The sequence below is a fragment of the Galleria mellonella genome, unplaced genomic scaffold, assembly GCF_026898425.1.
Source record: "Galleria mellonella isolate WM207_F2 unplaced genomic scaffold, CSIRO_AGI_GalMel_v1 utg261, whole genome shotgun sequence".
NCBI classification, from domain to species: domain Eukaryota; kingdom Metazoa; phylum Arthropoda; class Insecta; order Lepidoptera; family Pyralidae; genus Galleria; species Galleria mellonella.
The window spans coordinates 102,932-123,435 of NW_026442057.1; the positions used below are offsets into that span (position 1 = coordinate 102,932).

Consider the following 20,504-nt stretch of genomic DNA (forward strand, 5'->3'; position numbering starts at 1 on the left):
TGTGAACCGTCAAATTAAATTTACTGGGTACAGAGGAATAACCCCTGAGTGGCAGGTTAACTCAGGAATGACAACACATGGGGGGTATCATGGGCGAAACAGTATACTCTGTTATGTCCATGGTACTGCTGATGTCTATAGGCGACAGTTACAACTTTCCAACAGGTGGACCGTCAGCTTGTTTGCCATTCTAAGTTGTATAGAAAACTATGAGATTTTATAAACTAAAAAATTATATCTAATACAAAATTTACATCAGAAATAGTCTTTATCATTATCATTCTATACCAATAATATTACAAAGACAGAATTAAAAGATTCTGATTGACTCATCATCGCTTAGCTGAAACATCAAATATTAATAGGCATGGGTGATATCGGTACCGTTCTGGTATCTATATATTTGGTTTGTCTAGACACTGATAGTGGAAAAGGGTCATCACCCATTTCGATATCGCCCATACCAGTCGGATATCTGTATTAATATCGATAGGGTTCTTCATTTCGATATTATATGTTTGATAATCGATATCTAATGTATCTGGTATTGGGCCAATATATAGATATTGTAACTATATTATACAGATATTACTATATATTGCCTTATCACTAAGTTTAAAATACATTGCTAGCTAATCCTACTGTCTAATAATATTTTGCACATAAATTTGAAAGTTTGAAAAATATGTTACCTAAATTTTGCCCCAAATTCTGGCTCATCAAGTTCTGATTGAGCGCAAGGTTTTGCGTGGCGAGGTTGATGTTCTGTTGTTGCAAGCCCAGATTGGTGCCGAGACTGGACTGCAACGGCGCCGAGAGACCCAGCCCGAGTCCGAACCCTGGCATCTGCTGGTTGGCCAACTGGTTCACCGACGTTTGCAAAGCTTGTTGCTGAGCTGTAGAAGTAATGTCGAAAATCAGATATAGTTCTGTATTATTATCAATTAATTAATTTGAGAACGTTGCGCCCATCTATTGGACCACTAACTCCATGAGTGTATATATGCAGTACACATACCCTATCATCACATCAAGATTCCGTTCATCACAAAATACCATATATGTAATTATTTGAATAAACTTCGGCGAAATTAGTGCTATAATATTGTGTATCAAAAGTCCGGCTCGAAGGACCAAAATATGCGCAGTGTAAATATAAACTTATACAACAATGCAATTTGTTGCAATTATGGCTACCTTAACTTTCAGCAATAAGATCACCTTATCGTATTTATATAAATACAAACCAACAATGATATTTTGTTTCTATCCTCTATATTTTACAGTTGGTGTTCAAAATCGAAATGCACACATATTTCCTTATAGGTTTTGTAGGTGTATTATATTAATAGAATATAACCAAGCAGGTGATGAAGCCAGTAGTTGCATAAAACAAGAAATATAGCAACACACATAAAATGAAAGCGTTAGAACAAGCTTATTTACAAATTTCGACTCCAAGACAAACTTTTGAATGGATGATAACATTCAGGAACGAATTCAAGAATATGAATGGTTATAATAACTCTCGTGGTTTCCTTCATAGAATTTGGGCCTAGCTTTACCTATAGAAACACGAGTCGAGCTCTCTATATATATTACCTCAGAGCTCCGTCATTGATAAACCCATTTGGAAAATTATTTAATTACGACACGACTGAAGACGGTGTTATTGTATAACAACATAGTTCTTAAATTATTAGACACGTGTGTTTTTGGGAAAAACTTTCAGTTTCACTTAAAGAACATTTCCTTAAAATGATACTAATAATTTTGATAACACCATGTAATTTGAAAATATTGTAAAATTATTCGATGTATATTTATTTATTATTGAACGACGACCTTACAGGAGACCTTACAGAATTGATAATTTACCTATAAAATCGTTAGCGGTGGCGAGCATCGGCTGATAGTACTTCTGCTGAGGGTACTGCGGCGGCAGGCGGCCAGTCACTCCGGCCACTCCGGCCACGCCAGCCATCCCGGCCACTGTCGTATGTTAGTTACATCACACGTATACTCACAAAAGCGAATGAACACTCAACATTGTTGCAGTAAGACTAACTTAACTGTGAAGAGCGGGGGGTAAGGGATTGTTAGTAATGGAGACTGAGAATCACCTTGCTGGCAATATACTCAACCAGGTCAACCTCCTCGCGGTTCCCCCTGGAAACTATCATGGTTAATTCCTGATGTATTCAACATTATAGGCTAACTGGCCTGTTTTCATTCTCATCTATCACCCTTCACTAATGCTCCGCCAGCGTATTCCGTTAGCGCAGGCGGGGTTACCATTCCATTTTCACCCATCAAAAAAAACTGTAAAGAGCGACGCTACTGGATATCTGAGTAGCGATATTAAAAAAAAAGACCGAACGTGGAGTAAAAAAAATTACAAAATACATTTATCAGAACGAGCACTATGCATGAAAGTAGCAAATAGTTACCGCTGTCCCATTCGTGTTGTTTGAGGCTGTGCTGGCATAGCCATGCGCAGAGATATGGCAATAGAATGGAAAGGCATAAATTGATACATAATTCAAAATGAAGTAACTGTTAACACTATCTAAGATTAAAAATATTAACGACGTTTAGGCGTCTTTTAGTCTAAAACACATCTAAACACAGAATATTTTTTAACAATAATTTAAACGGGATATTTCACGGAATATAGTTAGAATACTATATATATTATAATTATCAACCTATGTTACTTTGATTGTAGCTTTATTAATGTAGCTTCTATAGTTAAGTATTTTTTGTTAATATATCCACTACAAACAAAAAATCTTTTCTCTACATAGTGTTATTATTATTTTTTTCTCTTTTATTGAGTTAAAATTAAAAAAAAATATTGTAAAATTCCTTTAAATCATCTTAAATTTTAATAAAATATGTATTTATTTAAAATGTATGTAACATTTTTTATATGGACAGTTTACAATCGATATGATAATTGATTTTAAACCAATTTAGAATAACTTAAACTAATATTTCAACATGGCGCCCTTAATTCCCATTTTTAACACTTCACAGATAAATCCGTCGCACTGTACGTTACAATAGTGGCTCAAATAATATGTTCAGATATTTTTGTTGGCGAATGTACACACAGCAACAGCAAGCAGATTATTGACGGTGCAGCAGAAGTAACGGAGAGTATGCGAGTTATTTTTATATAATTGCTGTAGCACAAGCTGCTGGAGGGCGGAGGGGGTGAGGGGGGCATATAGTGGATGTGAGTAATATACAGCAATATCTGTATATTTTAGATACAATATCTATATACCGGTTTTGAAAGGCTATTATCCAAAAAATAATATAGAATAACAGACTAAAAGTCTATTACATATTCAAAAATATATCCGACCGATATAAGCGATATCGAAATGGGTAATGAACTTTCTTCCGAGGAACCCAATATATAGATATTGGATCGGTATCCATATTACCCATGCCTAGCATATAAGATATACATTCGTTATAAACAAATTAGTAGCAACACTTGTCAGTAACAATTTGTAATTGCACAGAATAAGTATCATAACAATATATATATGTATATATATTTATATAATACTGCAGTATGTGTGTATGTCACTGAACTCCTCAACTGGAAAACTTTGTGTTTGAGTAGGTCCCTGAATGGTATAGATTCACAAACAAGTGGAGTCAGTAAACGACGCTGTGATAAGATATATAAATCACAAATATTTCACATTGTCGCTTTTTTTTTACGGAGGACTTGTCTTAGAATTAGGCACAAAAACATACTATTTCAATATATATTTACCAGAGGGAGATTTTGTACAAAAGTCGATTGTTTGGGTACCTCTGTCCCATTCGTGTTTCAACCGTGAAGCAGTTGTGTTTGCATGGCTGTGTTTCAGTTTGAAGGGTGGGATATGGCGTGAATTTACTGGGTACAGAGAAATAACACCTGAGTCCTCAGGAATGGCAACGCATGGGGGGTATCATGGGCGAAACAGTATACTCTGTTATATCCATGGTACTGCTCATGTCTATAGGCGACAGTTACCACTTTCCATCAGGTGGACCGTCAGCTTGTTGGCCATTCTAAGTTGTATAAAAAAAACCTTCCAATTGTAAATGCTCTAATCTCATGGTATAATTCAAGCTGGTTGCTAAATGTTTTGTCCTATAGTATTAGAACTAATGGAAGCTGAATAAAATTATACATAGAACTAACCTGGCTGTGAGTTGCTGAGTATTGTGTTGTGGAGGCTGAGGTCGGGCTGTGGGAACTGCGGCTGATTCAGTAATCCTAAGAGATTGGGACCCGACATGTTCTGCTGTTGGCTGGAATGGAAAAATAGATGCTGTTGTCATGACCATAAGGATCTAGTTATTTTCCACACCAAATCACCATCCGGTTGTTGGAGGTTTTATTTCTACTCAATACAAACATTTGTATTAATTTTTTTTGTTTTTTTTTTAATAATAATAATTCTTTATTTAGAGATTTAATATTGGTTACAATATTATTTAAAAGAAAACGATGATATCCGCAGAAGTATAAAACTGTGTCGCGAAAATCAACGCCCAACTCCTCATTGCAGGATTCCAAAATAGACTAATTAAAACGTATAGTAGTTGTTACATCAACGAAGACAATTGTTTGTATCTAGCAACTAACCAACTACAATACTAATAGCAACTACAAAATAACCAACTACAATAATATGAATTAATTTTTGTTGTATACCAGCTGTTGTCTGTCCATTGTTGAACATAGAATATAGACTGCCTTAAGGAACGTTCCTGAGTCACCTGTATCTACTAACTCCCTGCAATGTATTTGAGGTCATCCTACATTACGTTTGCCTGTACGAGGTAGCCATTCAAGATCCTGTATTTCCCATCGATCGTTTTTTGAGCTGTGACCAAAATGGGCTGGTCATAGCCTGCTTATCCTTTGGGCCATGTCAGTCACTTTTAATTCTTTTGAAGATATCCTCGCTCTGATAGACCTCTCCATACCTCGCCGAGTAGCTCGAAGCAGAAAGAAGATACGGGCGACAGAGTAAGCCTATTCTGATGTATATTGTATCATTATGCATTCTTTTAGGAATTGTTTCACCAAAAGAAACTGAACATTTTTCCCAAAGAAATATAATACAAAAGTCAAATAAAAAATTATGAGTCTTCCTTACTCTGACAGTTGGGAAAGATTTCTTAATCCATTTTTTTCTTTTTGGAAAAAAAAATTACTAATAGAAAACAAACTATAAGGACGAGGTTTCATTCTAAATGAAAAAAAATATTAATACAATATTACAAATACATGAATTTATTACTTACTTTATGATATTTTGCTTGAGTAACATCCTCTGTATATTTTCAGCGTTAGGCAGCGAATCGGACACCGGCGGGGTAGGCGTCAACGTGGGGTGAAGAGGGGCGGCCAGCCCCAACCCCAGTCCCAATTCGGCCCCCATCCCCATCGGGGTCCCGACCTGACTCAACCCCAGCAGTGGCGTATCCGTCGCGATCTGCAGCGGGGTAGTTAGGTTCAAGTTGGGTTGTAGCGTTGCGTTTAATACCGGATTCATTATGCTCTGAACTGGTATTTGGGGGGCTGTCTGCACGGTGGAGGGGATGGGGCCAGAGTAGGGCTGGTCCCTGGTCACTGTTTCCGGTTCAGGTTTTACATCTACGGGTCTGTGGTCTATCACTAGTGGGTGCGGAACTTGAGTGGGTGCGGAATACTGATGGGTAGGAACATAGTTCTCCTGCGGAATGACTGGACCCTCTTTCTCGGGGAGGCCGTTGACCTGATCCTTGACCTCGGACTTCTCCTGTGGCTCAAGTTTCTCCTCAGGGACCTCCTCTCCCCGGTCGACGACGGGGCTGACTAGAAATCTTGATATCTTGCGAGACGGCTTCTGCAGCTTTCTCTCTCCGTTCTGTGATTCTGTGCTGCCAGAACGCTCCGGCGCCATCGATCCGCCGTCCGATTGATTGGAACCTGGAATTGATTCAATTATTTAGCAAAACGAGACAATGCAGAGGGAACTTAGATACCTCTATTACTTGCCGTTTTGTTTGAAGACTGAGATATGACAATAAAATTACAAAATAGGTACAAAGCCATAAAACTTTAGTTCTATGAAACGGCAACTCATGAAGGTGACTTTCGTACAAAGACTCAGTTTGATAAATTACTCTGACATGATTATTTGGCCCATTGTGACAAATTTACTGAGAATTAACCACAATGATTTCTAGTAAGTGACAGAATATTGGTTGTAGACTGTATACAAGACAAGCAGCGTCACCTATAGATGATGCGGTGCTGATCTTCCTGGAGGCGGCGTCGACATGCGGCGGCCTCGCGGGCAGCGGCTCCGCGTGCTCGGGTTCGCGCTCGCGCTCGGGCTCGGGCTCATCGGCGAGCTCTGCTGCGATGTTGTCGTGGCTGGCGGTGGGCGTCGTGCACTCTGAGTTGTCCTGGTTCGAGTCCGTTAAATTCTCCTCGCGCTCTGTTGTCTCCGAGTCGTAGTCAGTCTAGAATATTATTATTAAAAAAAAACAATTGAAATTGCAATAGCAACTTTCTGTGACTATTTTAACTCATGGAGCGATCGGCTCTAGGCTAGCTCATTACATCCACTGTGTCAACTATTTTTGAAATGACCAAATTTCGATTAGAGCTTATGGCTAAATGGGTTTATTACCTACATAAATTAATGACCTACATAAATTTCATGAAAATGACGTTGCAAATTTGAGTTATGCAACAGACACTGTTGCATTAGCGCGCGGTACCACATTTTTGTTCGGTACAACGTATGATGCATAAATTAAGCCTAATTGCGGTTGCCAACACGCCTGCTAAGCGCGGCAATTACTAGGAAAATCTCCTAACGGGGAGTCTTATGTTCAGCAGTGAACTATTAAGAGATATGACAATGATGATTGAAAAATGTATGTTTTTAAAATTAACAATCTGCTTTTATACTTTGATAAATTCGTAAAATGATGAATAAATTCGAAAGCTGTACCGTACAATAAGTGACGTTACCTTATCAATGTTTAGCCTGAGCGCAGAGTGGTGTGCCGGGTTGAGCACGGGCGTGACTCCGGGGTTGGTGATCAGCTGGTTCACTATGTCCTTGATCAGTTCCATGAAGGTCGCGCTTTGCCATTCGGGCAGCAGGTTGTTTGATACCTAATTTTAATAAATATTAATAAAATATAAACAATGTTTATTATAATAAACCAATAATAAACCAATTGTTTGATATTTTGTATTGGTCTCAAGTACTGTTTTTTTTTTTTTTTACTTAAGCGGTTACAACCTGTCAATGATAAGCTTTTATATATAAATATATAGTGTACAATAATGAAATAATTAAAATATTACTTTCCTAAATTTTTTTTATACAACTTAGAATTGCAAACAAGCTGACGGCCCGCCCACCTCATGGAAAGTGATAACCGTCGCCTATAGACATGAGCAGTACCATGCACATAACAGAGTATACTGTTTCGCCCATGATACCCCCCATGCGTTGCCATTCCTGAGGACTCAGATGTTATTCCTCTGTACCCTGTAAATTCACGCCATATCCCACCCTTTAAACCGAAACACAGCTATGCAAACACAACTGCTTCACGATTGAAACACGAATGGGATAGAGGTACCCAAGCAATCGACTTTTGTACAAACTCTCCCTCTAATTGTTATAGCATATTATGGTTGACAGGCGGTTTCAACAAAAAAAATTTAATCACATACACTTGTAAATACCATGCCATCTAGTGGTAACAACCGAAATATTATTGAAGTATTAGATGACAGTGTGACTAAAGTAAATATAAAAATATAATTCACAAGCCTACCAAAGGACAAAATTCTATTTTTAAAATTTAAAATATAATTAAAAAAAAAAGTAAAATAAATGAATTCATTATAATACTTTAGTTAAAGGCATTTGTCAAAAGTATGTAAAATAACGTTAAAAGGCCAGAGGTGTTTCTTGAATGTATCTAAACAAAGGTTGAAAGCTACTAACCAGATTGCTGGCAATCTCCTCTGGGTTGACATCGGTGACGTCAAACTTGAACGTGACCGTTTTGGACTTGGACTCGAGCTGGCACTCCACCACGTTGGCTGTCTCGTTCACCTCGAGCACGGTCAGTTTGGGCAGCTTGTCCTTCTCGCGGGACCGCTTCTTGGAGCCTCGGGACTTTTTGTCGCCAGATATCGGTGATGGTATCGCTGTACCCGCTGCGAATGTTGAAAAGTAATATACAAATTAGTGTAATTACAAATAATACAAGTAGATTTTATTAAATCAAATAGAAACAGCGATATCAATAGTGACAAAATTAATAATCTTGATTTAAAAACCAAACTAGTGAATCAAATCTGATAACATTTATTTAATAAGATTGGTCCTATAGAATTAAAAAAAAAGCACCAAATTGACATAAACGAACTGAACGAGATATAAAAAAATATAACTGAATCAATAACCTTCTTTTTTAAAGTCGGTTGAATTCTATTTGTAATTTAAATAAAAACAAGATGTCACTTTTTATCCTCATTCGTCCACCAGTTACAACCACAACATTACAATGTGCAATTTTTTTGATGGAATAAAGAATGGCAAAAACAAGCTGACGGCCCACCTGATGGAAAGTGGTAACCGTCGCCTATAGACATGAGCAGTACCATGGACATAACAGAGTATACTATTTCGTCCATGGTACCCCCCATGCGTTGCCATTCCTGAGGACTCGGGTGTTATTTGTCTGTACCCTGTAAATTCACTGCCATATCCCATCCTTCAAATCGAAACACAGCCATGCAAACACAACTGCTTCACGGTAGAAACACGAATGAGACAGAGGTGTCCTAGCATACAACTTTTATACAAAGTCTCCCTCCTGTAAAGATAATAACAATTAGATTTAAGATAATAACAACTCACGTTCCGGTTGCGTCTCAGCCTGCTTCTCTTCCACCGAGCTCAACTCTGGGTGTCTGATGGTATCACTGTGTGTCGCGCCAGAAGGGAACTCGCTCATGGGCGTCAAGAACTGCTCTTTCTGCCCACCATTACTCTGGAAACCCTCCGTGTGCTCCGATGGTAGATTAAGCTGTTGCGGGACTAATTCTTGGACCGGTGGAACAGATGGAATGGACGGTAGAATAAACGTAGGCTGCGTGACAGATTGAGGGGCGGAAGACACGGGTTGAGCAGCAGCTAAAACGGGTTGAGAAGTAGAAGAAACTGGTTGAGGACCCGAGGAAATTGGTTGAGGAACTGATGATACAGGTTGAGGAATCGTCTTCGGGATAGATTGAATTGGCTGAGGGACAGATTGTGGAACTTGTGGACCAGACACCATAGACTGAGGCAAAGATGGAGGTACAGATACAGGAAGTGATTGAATAGGCTGTGGTATAGATTGAACGGGTTGAGGAATGGAAGGAATGGATTGTGGAACAGACGACATCGACTGTGGGACAGAAGAGACCGTGTTTGGTACTGATTGCGTAGTCGTGATTTGTTGAGCAGGCGGTTCTTGAGGAACTGATTTGGGAATGTTCTGTGTCACAGACGATGATAAATTTTGATCAACTTGATACTGCATGTTCTGCAGCATCGACTGCATAGGCTGGCTCTGACCTTGCTGGTACATCTGAAGTGGGTTAGCAGTATAATTCTGCACTGGCGTGCCTTCATGACTAGATATCTGCACCTCGCTCTGTTGCACCACATTAAAATTCTGAGCCATTTGCATATTGTGCGGTAGAGATTGTCCCTGCATTGGATGCATTCGATGCTGGTAGCTGTGGTCTTCAGATGGTATAGATTGCTGCTTCTGCATTTGACTCTGCATATCGGCGTATTGATTCTGATACTGCATTTGCTCCATTGACATTTGAGGCTGCAAGGGAGCTTTCTGCTGATAGTGGTCCGGAATCAATGTCTGTTGCTGCTCATGAATATCTGTCGTACTGATTTGACTCTGTTCCGATCCCTGTCTTGTATACATTGGCCTCTGAGCTCGGAGTATCTCCTCTACTTTCTGTTGTTGCTGCCCCATTAACTGCTGTTTCTGCGCCAGCAATGCGAGATTCTGTCTTTCGATAAAATTTTGCTGAGTCTGCAGCTGCAACTCCTGCTGAGCTAGATACTGCTGTTGCTGTAGATTTCTCAAATGCTGTGGTGACAATGTCTGCCCCGGCATCTGTAATTGTTGATGCTGTAGTAATTGTTGTTGAAGCACCAGTTGTTGCTGCGCCAACACCTGCTTCTGCATATTTAGCTGATGTTGGGCCTGAGATATTTGCTGCTGAGCCTGCGCGACTTGTTCTTGTTGGGCTAGTATCGCAGGATCCACACCAGTAAGAATCGGCTGCATGTATTGCTGATTCTGTTGGATATTCATGTTTTGTTGTTGAATTTGTGCACCAATCAAATTTTGCATTTGCTGAATATCCTGTTCTTGTTGGATTTGTTGTTCTACATTTTCTGATTGTTGATTTACTACTTGCTGAATTTGTTGCGGCTGGACTTGCTGATTTTCTGACTCCGATTCTTTTCTTGACTGCAACGTGTCTGGTCTCTGAATTATCTGCGATAGAATATTTTGAAGATTCTGTAGTGACGGATCCAGTATTTGGCCGGTGACGAGATTCTGCGGTGTGCTTATTATGTTCTCCTGAGTCAACTGCTCCTCTAGCTGCTTCTGTTGTATTGCGACCGCCTGTTGGGCTATTATGTTCTGCTGTTGCTGGATGATTTGTTGCTGCAATACCTGGTTCTGGTTGCTCAGCTCTGCGGTCAGTTGTTGGTTCAGTAATGTCGGCTGTATTTGGCCCTGTGATGTATTTGTTTCTAGTAGTTTTTGCTGCGCTTGTTGCTCCATTAACTGACCTTGAACTGTCGCTTGCTCCAGTATTTGTTGGTTCAAGAGATTCTGTTCCATCATTACCTGCGAAAATATAATTAAGATTTACGTATAAATGTGTGCCAATTTATTTTTCAGTCAAAAAATTCCTAATGCAATAGCATTAGGAATTTTTTGACTGAAAAATAAATTAATTTAATTAATTAATAAATTTGACTGAATAATAAATTCAGAAATATCTGAATTTGGGCATATTTAACATAGATGTTTCTTGTATAAAGATATAAACTTTAATTAAAAAATGAAATGTAGTCGCAGTATTGTAATGGTATAGCCAAACAAATGACAACATTAACTTTTGTTGTTAATGACGTCATTACTCTTAGAGAATGTTAGCCATGGCAATTAAATTCGGATCCTATCATTAAAGACAGCCACCTTAATCAATAAGAGCTGCCAATATTTTTTTATTTTTCCTTGGATTTTGAAATGCATGTCACCTGTTGTTTGATGTTCTGCTCTAACAGTGCTTGTTGCTGCTGGAATAACTGCTGATCGCTTGGCGAGATCCTGGCCTGTATGAGGTTGTGCTGGAGCAGCTTTATCGCCTTCTCCTCGTTGTTCAGATTGTTCAACTGCTGGAACTGGTGTTGGAGGAGTTGTTGCTGTGCTTGTAGCAACTGGGATTGCTGCTCCAATCTAAAAGTGCAATTTGAGGGGCTTATAAGGCTATCATTAACTTTTTTATTTAAATAAGATCAGAATAAGAATAATTATTAAGTAAACTTATTTTAAAGATGTTTGAAGACATTTTTATCAATCATTTATAAAACAAAATTTATATATAGCTAACAGTTCTAACTGTAAAATAGTAAAAAAGACGTACAATATAAATAAATATGGTAATGATTTATCCCTAAGTCAACGTCATTTGTAGACTATTGGCGATTTGTTAAACACAGATTTAAAATTAATATTAATACAATTGAAAACGAGATACTTATTGTAGAAATAATAAAAAAAATATGAATATATTCCATGACTGCAATCCCGAAAAGCGTAATGTAAAAAAAAAATATATGCTCAATCATTTTGAACAGACTAATTCCTATAAACGTCATTCGTTCAGGAATATAACAGGTGAGTTAGCTATTCAGCCATAATCCATATTCGACCCACCATGCTCTCGTAGCATATCGACAACGATTTAATCCAATGATAAGTAAGTCGATAGAGGGAGAAGTATGAAATATCCATAAATCTTAATGTTATAAATGATGAATTTAAAACTATGCACTTACTGCACCCCGCCAAGGGCCGGCTGTGTGCCAACGCCGTTAAGCAGTCCCGCCTTCACCTGCTCTGCTGGACCACCTTGCTGCTGATTCTGTATCATCTTGACCTTTAAATTAGACAAGAACTAAAGATTACTAAAGTTCTCCACACCAAAGCATAGAGAACCGAGTGCAATGTCTCTATTCTTACATGGGTAATTGGATATATCTCTTGCTTCATACACTTTCATAAGTCATCTCATACATACGCCTCTCATTCATGTCTTGTGACTTTACTTCTTCCACAGACAGACCATGGATTGATACAATCAGACTATTATGGGGCAGTTTTTAATGTTGCCAATATTAATTGGTTCTTAAAAAAAGAAAATAAATTGAGATTTAGATCAGTGTAGTAATAATAAAAAAATAATGAAATACTGCATTCGTGATTCAGTGTTCATCCCAAATGTTGAGTGGTAGAGAATGTTATTAACATTAAGTCGAGGGGAAAGGGATTATTAGTAATGGGGGCTAACAGCTCCATTGCTAGCAATGTACCCTATCAGGTCGACTTCCACGCGGTTCCCCCTGGAAAGCATCGTGGTTAATTCTCGTGAAATTCTTCACAATGGGCTAACTGACCTGCATTCATCATCACTTATCACCTCCCATTGGTGCCCCGCCAGAGTATACCGATAGCGCAGGAGGGGTTACTATTTTATTATCATCCAATAAAAAAAAATAACTAGCATTAAGTCTGCCTTTTGTACCATATTTTATTTTGGTCAATAAAATTATTTCAATAAATGTTAGAATTGACGTGGAACTGACCTGCCGTAGCTGTTGTTCGAGCAGTAGCTGCTTCTGTATGTTCTGCTCGTTGATCAGTTCCTGGTTGAACAGCATCTGAGCTTTCTTCTCACTCCTCTCCCTAAAAATTAATAATTCATTTATTTATAACTAGTTTTTGCCCGCTACTTCGTAAGCGGGGACTTTTTTTTAATTATGTATTAATATATTAATTGCCGTGTGTCCCGGCATAGCCAGCCACTTCTTCCTTTTCCGTGGGTGTCGTAAGAGGCGACTAAGAGAGAGCGAATAACGGGCAGCAATGTCCCTATTAAAACATCTCCAAAGTCTAACTGCAGTTGCCAATCCGCCTGACCAGCATGGCAACTACTGGAAAAACCTCCCTGATGAATAATGGTGATGATTTTTTATTAAAACTATTAATCATATTAAATATCAAAAATGAAAAAGAAATAGTATAAAAAAAAATTACCTAAGATAAGAGCAACCCATCATTTTAAAAAATTAACCGTGTTCCTTGCATTAGAGACTACTGTATTACTTTTAGGATTCCTTACTTCATTCAGAACATATATATTAAGAGGTAATAATTATTGAAAAACATCACTAAGCAAAATCAGTACACGTGACCTTAATTTTATATGCTACTATTAATTCAACGTATGAACCAAATGGATGGATGAGAGTACGTAACGACGCGTAGTCATGGTAACCGCACAGTTAGGACTGTCCACAGTAATCGATTGCAACTCTTATCGATGTACCCGATACCTCATAACGTCAAGATAATTGGCATACAATAAAATGGTAAGAAAGCAAAAAATTTTACATAAAATATTTTTAATTTTAGATTCTTTATTTGCATTAAACATGGTTACATTAGATGGTCAATAGTGTACACATCGAGCTATAACTGTTAACTATAATTTCACCAAAATACTGGTATGCATTTTTTATTTTTATTTATTTAGGGACTTTTGTCCTTTCAGGCACGCCAGTCCCATCGTACCTTAATCAAGTGCGGGTCATCATTGGATATATTGTAACACTCAAAAGTCACGATAAGTTAACTGATCTAATTTCATCTCACCTAATCATCCCTCTCTTGTCAGCGTATATCGATAGCACAAGTTAACATTCTATTATCACATACCACAAAAAAAATATATATATATATATATATATATATATATATATATATATATATATATATATATATATATATCGTGCGTGTACGTCCGTGACACAAGTTTCTAATTTTGTATGATAATAGTCTATATTACTCGTAAGTAACCTTCGGATACAAACGTTTCTAATAAATCATCTGTCATTTAGCTTACTTTACAATATAGTAACTCACTTAATATGTGCAAATTATAAACGTTAAAAGAGGTCTGATCGACTGGTCGAACACTGCTTCGAAATTATATATTATTTATTTATTCATTAAAATAATTATAATGTTATAATCACTCCGTTATACAGATTTGTAGAACTATAAATTCAGATCCTTCAAATAACACAAGAAAAGTAGATTGAAAATGGAAAAAATTTGCTGCAAACTTGAAATTTCCTTTTTCTTACTTTTGTCGTGAGTAAATGTTTTATAATATAGACGGTTGATATTTTTAATACTACTATTGGTTATTGGGTATACTAGTGGTTGCCCAGTGGTCGAAATTCGACCATAAGATATATTGTAATAAATAAATTTATTATGGTTATGTTTGACATCCAATAAGACTATAAAAATACAAACAATATTAATCTATTCTCAATTTGACCACAGATTTTAACAATAATCAAGAGTATATATGCGTGTGTGTGTCAAGTAGATGGTAGTGTGTATAATGATTTTTTTTTTATTGATTTAATGTATTTTTATGCATAATTTAAAACAAAAATTATCACTCCGCAATCCTTCTCTATATAAACTATAAGTGTGCCAAATTTCATACTCCTCCGTCCGCGCAATTTTCGTAAAAGGAGTATAAAGTTTTTCCTTCACGTATTTAATATATTTTTAATAATATAAGGTAATTAGTGATTTAGGATTTTTAAATAAGTCTCGTTATTTTAAAATAGTTAAAACCAACGAATTTAATAAAAGAACGAACATGTCTACATATTTTTTATGCAACTTAGAATGGCAAACAAGCTGACGGGAAAATGGTAAATGGAAACCGTCGCCTATAGACATGAACAGCATAGGGACATAACAGAATACACTATGACGCCCATGGTAGCCTCATGCGTTACCGTAATCGTGTAATGAATGAGAAGATGAATGAGAGATGTATGAATAAGGAATAAAGCTAAAGTGATATATCAAAATACAAGCCTATGATTTCTGCCTACCCCAAAGAGAGAAGGCATGAATATATGATAATAGCATACCGTCCTATGGCGAACAGGGCTCTAAAAACACGTCAAACTGTATCATTTGATAATTTCAATAAAAAAAAAACCAACACAACACAAATAAAGCATTGACCACATAAATTTAACCGACTGCGCGTCAATAGTTGTTCACCGCTGTGTCTACATCATGTATTGGAGGAGAAAATGTTAGCATTACGTACAAATATTGCGTTAATATGGCGTCACAGCGATTATACGTGTTCATTGAAGCGTCGAAATTTACATTATAATCATAACGCATACGATATGCAAGAGGTAGCCACGGTATTTATGTACTATTTATTTAGTTTTTTTTTTTTTACAACACGGGGCAAACGAGCATGCGGCTCACCTGGTGGTAAGCGACTACCGCCGCCCATGATCAAATTACAAAGTACATTGCTCTTATATGGATTTATACTAAACAAATATATGTATTGGGGGGAAGGGATTGTTAGTAATGCGGGCTACCAGTCCCATTGCTAGCAATATACCCACCCTGTCAGGTCGACCTCCACGCGGTTTTCCCTGGAAACCATCGTGCTGAGTTCCAACTCAAATCATCTTTATTCAATAAAAAAAAAAGCATGTCTATTTGAGACTTGTTTACAAGCACTTTTAAATCGTAACTTTTTAAAAATATACTGCAGGATTCGGAAAATCGTTGCCTATCTGTCTACTGTATTTTTTTTTATACAACTTAGAATGGCAAACAAACTAACGGCCCACCTGATGGAAAGTGGTAACCGTCGCCTATAGGTATGAGCAGTACCATGGACATAAGTGTTTCGCCCATGATACCCCCCATGCGTTGCCATTCCTGAGGACTCAGGTGTTATTCCTCTGTACCCTGTAAATGCACGCCATATCCCATCCTTCAACCCGAAACACAGCCATGCAAACACAACTGCTTCACGGTAGAAACACGAATGGGACAGAGGTACCCAAGCAATCGACTTTTGTACAAAGTCTCCGTATATACAAAATAATAAAATGTAAGGGCCAGATGGTTCAAAATGCAAGGGTATTTCTGACTTAGCTTACATAATTCATAAACGAATCCGAAAACATAATCGCGTGACAACACAATACACCGCGTGGCGAGCCGATATTTGGGACGGTAATATTTTTATCATAACCGTTTAGTAACCCACCACAACTGGAATATTTCGTTCAAAAATACGAATTCAATGTATAAATTAGAAATTGAAATTTATCGATACAGAGTTTAAATAACGATTACTATTCAAACAAAAACATCACTACACAGTATGGAACAAAGTCACTTCCCGTCTGTCTGTCCCCATGTATGCGTAGATCTTTAAAACTACGCAACGGATTTTGATGCGATTTTTTTTATACACAGAGTGATTCAAGAAGAGGATTTATATGTATAATACATGCATAATATAGTAGAGAAACACTGATACTTAAATTTTATTAGATATTTAAAAACCTCTAGGTTTTTAAAGGAGTAGTTTTTAAGGAGCTCCCTGCCGAGATATTCCCAAGAGACTACAGCATGGGGTTCTTCAAAAGGGGGGTAAAGAGGTTTCTTCAGGGTCGGCAACGCGCGCGTAATACCTCTGGTATTGCAGGTGTTCATAGGCTACGGTAACCGCTTACCATCAGGTGGGCCGTATGCTTGTTTGCCACCTCAGTGGTATAAAAAAAAAAAGATAATTAAATAATGGGCCAGCAGTGCTAGTAAAATATACACAAAGTGCTTGACTAAATAATGAACGAGACAGAGACACTTTTGTAGAATTTTTTAGTCTCCCTCTGGTAAATAAGAGTTCAGATAATTGTACACTATAAGAAAGCTAAAGTGACAAAGAACTGACCGCATAACTAGAAGAACCGACAACCAATGGAGAAAGGTTTTTGAGTGGCGACCCCATATAAGCAAACGCAGTATAAGACGACCCCCCACTAAACAGAGTTATGACCTCAAATATTTTGCAGGGAGTTAGTAGATGCATGTGGCTCAGGACCGCTCCTTATGGTAGTCTATGGGAGAAGCCTATGTTCAGCAGTGAACGGATAATGGCTGATATAATAATACAATTTATAGACATAAGCAAGACCATGAATATCATCTATATATATAAAAGAGGATACTGATTGACTGACTGACACACAGCATCACTGACTGACGCACAGCCGAATACTGAACTAGAATCTTGAAATTTTACAGACAGATTCTTTATGAAGCATAGATAAACACAAAAAAATATTTTGGAAATTCAACCTCTAAGGGGCTTCCAAAAACCACCGTACGAAGCCACGGGCAACAACTAGTATACTATATTATAATAGATTATAGTTTGTTTATTAATAGATTATAATCACAGAATCTAAAAAAACAAAATCAATCTGCAGATTGCACATTATGGTATAAAATATTTAATAAGCACGTGTACGCACGTCACTATAATTAGAAAAGAGGTTTCACGGTCGTTGCAATGGCTCGATACCGGTATTTATCGGCGAATTAGCTTCACTCCTTAGATTATATAGATAGAGCATCGAGCCCCAAAAACGGGTCAAATTTTTGTCAGCTAAGGGTTTTGAAATCTTGAATAAATTTCCGAAATCTTGAATAAAATCAGCTATGATTTAAAAAAAAATGTTTTTGATTTTCTTGTGCGATCAGCGGTTGCTGAGATATTGATGGTTAAAGACAAAAAGATCCTTTTCCATTCAAAGTTCGATATCTCAACGAGAAGTGGTTGTATCGAACTTTGCTATCCGCTCCATATAGTGGTTAAGTTGGAAATTTTTTTTCCAAATTCGTAGACCAAAAAAAGACCAGAAAAAATTTCGAAAAAAAAAATTTTTTCGTTATTCATTAGGATTGAGCGGAACACGTTGCTTGAAAATTTTTTTCATCGTAAGATCTCAAAACTAGAAACTTTGAGCTTTAAAATCCTTTTTTTTTAATTCCACTTGGTTTTACAAACATTTGGAATTTTTTTTTATCCCTTAATTTTTTCCTCTAGTGTATAAATTTTATGACGATTGAAAACTTATGATTATTTTATTGATTAGCGGGGCAAAATCTAATTTTAAATTCAATTTGCAACCTCCCTGGTGCTGCTAGCGTCCGTAGGCTACAGTGACCATTTAGAATCAGATGAGCTATATCTTTATTTACCACTTTTGTGGTATAAAAATAAATTATTTTGAATATAATGCAGCTATGATACACATCGGTGTGTCTTCACGATTGAATTTCTGTTTTGTGGAGCAAAATATACTAATGCAATATTAAAGCATGAAGTTTAGTAATGACACGCTTCATGTTCAAAGTTGAGGTATAATTAAGGTACAGGCAACCCTGACAAACTCCGAATTGGATAAAACGTTAAATATCACAGCTGTTGAATTTTTCGTGCTGAGTAATACTCTAAAATATACAATTACTGAGTTTTACATCACGAAACTATATGCTGTTACTGAGTTTCGCGTCATGGATAATACCTTAAAATATAAGCCGCTGAGTTTTGTATCATCATGGAACCATAATATGTTATTGCTGAGTTTTGCGTCATGGATAATAAATACAAAGTCATTGAGTTTTCTGTCATGGGCGTAACCACGCATTTGGATAGTTGAATTTCCACTTTCGTTACAATTTAGAAACGAAACTTTTTTTTTATCGACAGAAGACACTCACCGATTGAGACTGATGAGCTGCGACTTGAGCAGCTTGAAGACGATCCGCGCGTCCTCCTCCATGATGAGGCCGGCCTTCGCCATGTCGTTGGCTACCTCCTCGCAATCGTCACTCTCCATGTCGAACTCGAATTGGATCGCTTCATTCTCCTTGTGCGTGTACGATCTGAACAATATCATTTATTTATTTACTAGCTGACTGGATAGACGACGATGTGTAGAAAGCCATTGAAATTAAAAAAAAAAAAAATTTAGAAACATCTTTTTATTACTAACGATAACAATAATTACAGCTGTAAGAAACAATAAAAAAATGAGTACATTTCGATAATAGGAGCTGCTTGAGCTATCGCTGTCTGTACACATCTTTAGGAAGATGCACATATAACAGCCTTGATTTTCAGGCGACCCCTTAACTCAATATAACTTTAACATTCAAATATCGAAGCATACATCCACGTTTATAATATTTAAAAAAGTGCAGTATTGTATATAAAAAAACTTACTGTAAAAAATACTTGTTAAAAAATATTTGACACATTCTTATAAAAAAAAAATTACTACAGACCTCTTCTTGGGATCGATAATCTTGAGTCGGAATTGTATCTTGGTGATGTCGGAGGAGGTGACCAGGTCGCGGCCTACGATCTCCAGTCGCAGCCCGATGTCCTCGCCGAAGAATTCGTGGTTCAGAAGGTCTTTCACTTTAGGCCTAGGAGTAAAAACGGGAAAAAATATGATAATATAACCAACTCACTGCATTTTAATTATATTTTGTTACTACTAGTTAATCTATGGTTGACTGGTACATAACGCCATATGGTGTTAAGTCCGCCATTTCCACTATCTAGGTGTCCTTTATACAACTTAGAATGACAAACAAGCTGACGGCCCACCTGATGTAAAGTGGTAACCGTCGCCTATAGACATGAGCAGTACCATGGACATAACAGAGTATACTGTTTCGCCCATGATACTCCCCATGCGTTGCTATTCCTGAGGACTTAGGTGTTATTCCTCTGTACCCTGTAAACTTACGCCATATCCCATCCTTCAAACCGAAACACAGCCGTGCAAACACAACTGCTTCACGGTTGAAACACGAATGGGACAGAGGTACCCAAGCAAACGACTTTTGTACAAAGTCTCCTTCTGGCAAAATATCTGTATTAAAGTTGAATAAATAAATTAATACATTACCAGTATTTAACAAAATAATTGTACGATCTAATTTAATTGAGGGAAGGGGAAGGATTGTTGATAACAGGGATGTAAGACTCCAATACCATCATTATATTCTGATAGAGTATCCTTTACACGGTTCCCTCTGAAAACTATCTTGACTAATTCCTGACTAATTCATCATGATGGACTTCATCATCCTCGCCTATCACCATTCACTGCTAATCGCACCAATTTATACCAACAACACAGGCAGGGTTCCCA

The 20,504-nt window shown here is 37.3% G+C and overlaps 1 protein-coding gene across 2 annotated transcripts in view; it reads right to left on the minus strand.

Moving 5' to 3' along the window:
- Positions 1 to 20,504, minus strand: part of LOC113521066 (uncharacterized) — a 67,299-nt gene that overhangs the window by 9,083 nt on the left and 37,712 nt on the right. Inside the window, exons 14-26 of one of the 2 annotated variants that reach the window (XM_052894973.1) lie at positions 19,627 to 19,770; positions 19,060 to 19,224; positions 13,002 to 13,101; positions 12,195 to 12,295; positions 11,394 to 11,592; positions 8,964 to 10,977; positions 8,043 to 8,257; positions 7,049 to 7,195; positions 6,303 to 6,531; positions 5,326 to 5,992; positions 4,214 to 4,323; positions 1,879 to 1,992; positions 693 to 896 (exon numbers count right to left, since the gene is read on the minus strand). In XM_052894973.1, the coding sequence (XP_052750933.1) occupies positions 693 to 896; positions 1,879 to 1,992; positions 4,214 to 4,323; positions 5,326 to 5,992; positions 6,303 to 6,531; positions 7,049 to 7,195; positions 8,043 to 8,257; positions 8,964 to 10,977; positions 11,394 to 11,592; positions 12,195 to 12,295; positions 13,002 to 13,101; positions 19,060 to 19,224; positions 19,627 to 19,770 (4,409 nt within the window). The remainder of the gene's footprint in view (positions 1 to 692; positions 897 to 1,878; positions 1,993 to 4,213; positions 4,324 to 5,325; positions 5,993 to 6,302; positions 6,532 to 7,048; positions 7,196 to 8,042; positions 8,258 to 8,963; positions 10,978 to 11,393; positions 11,593 to 12,194; positions 12,296 to 13,001; positions 13,102 to 19,059; positions 19,225 to 19,626; positions 19,771 to 20,504) is intronic. The other variant, XM_052894972.1, reaches the window with a different exon arrangement.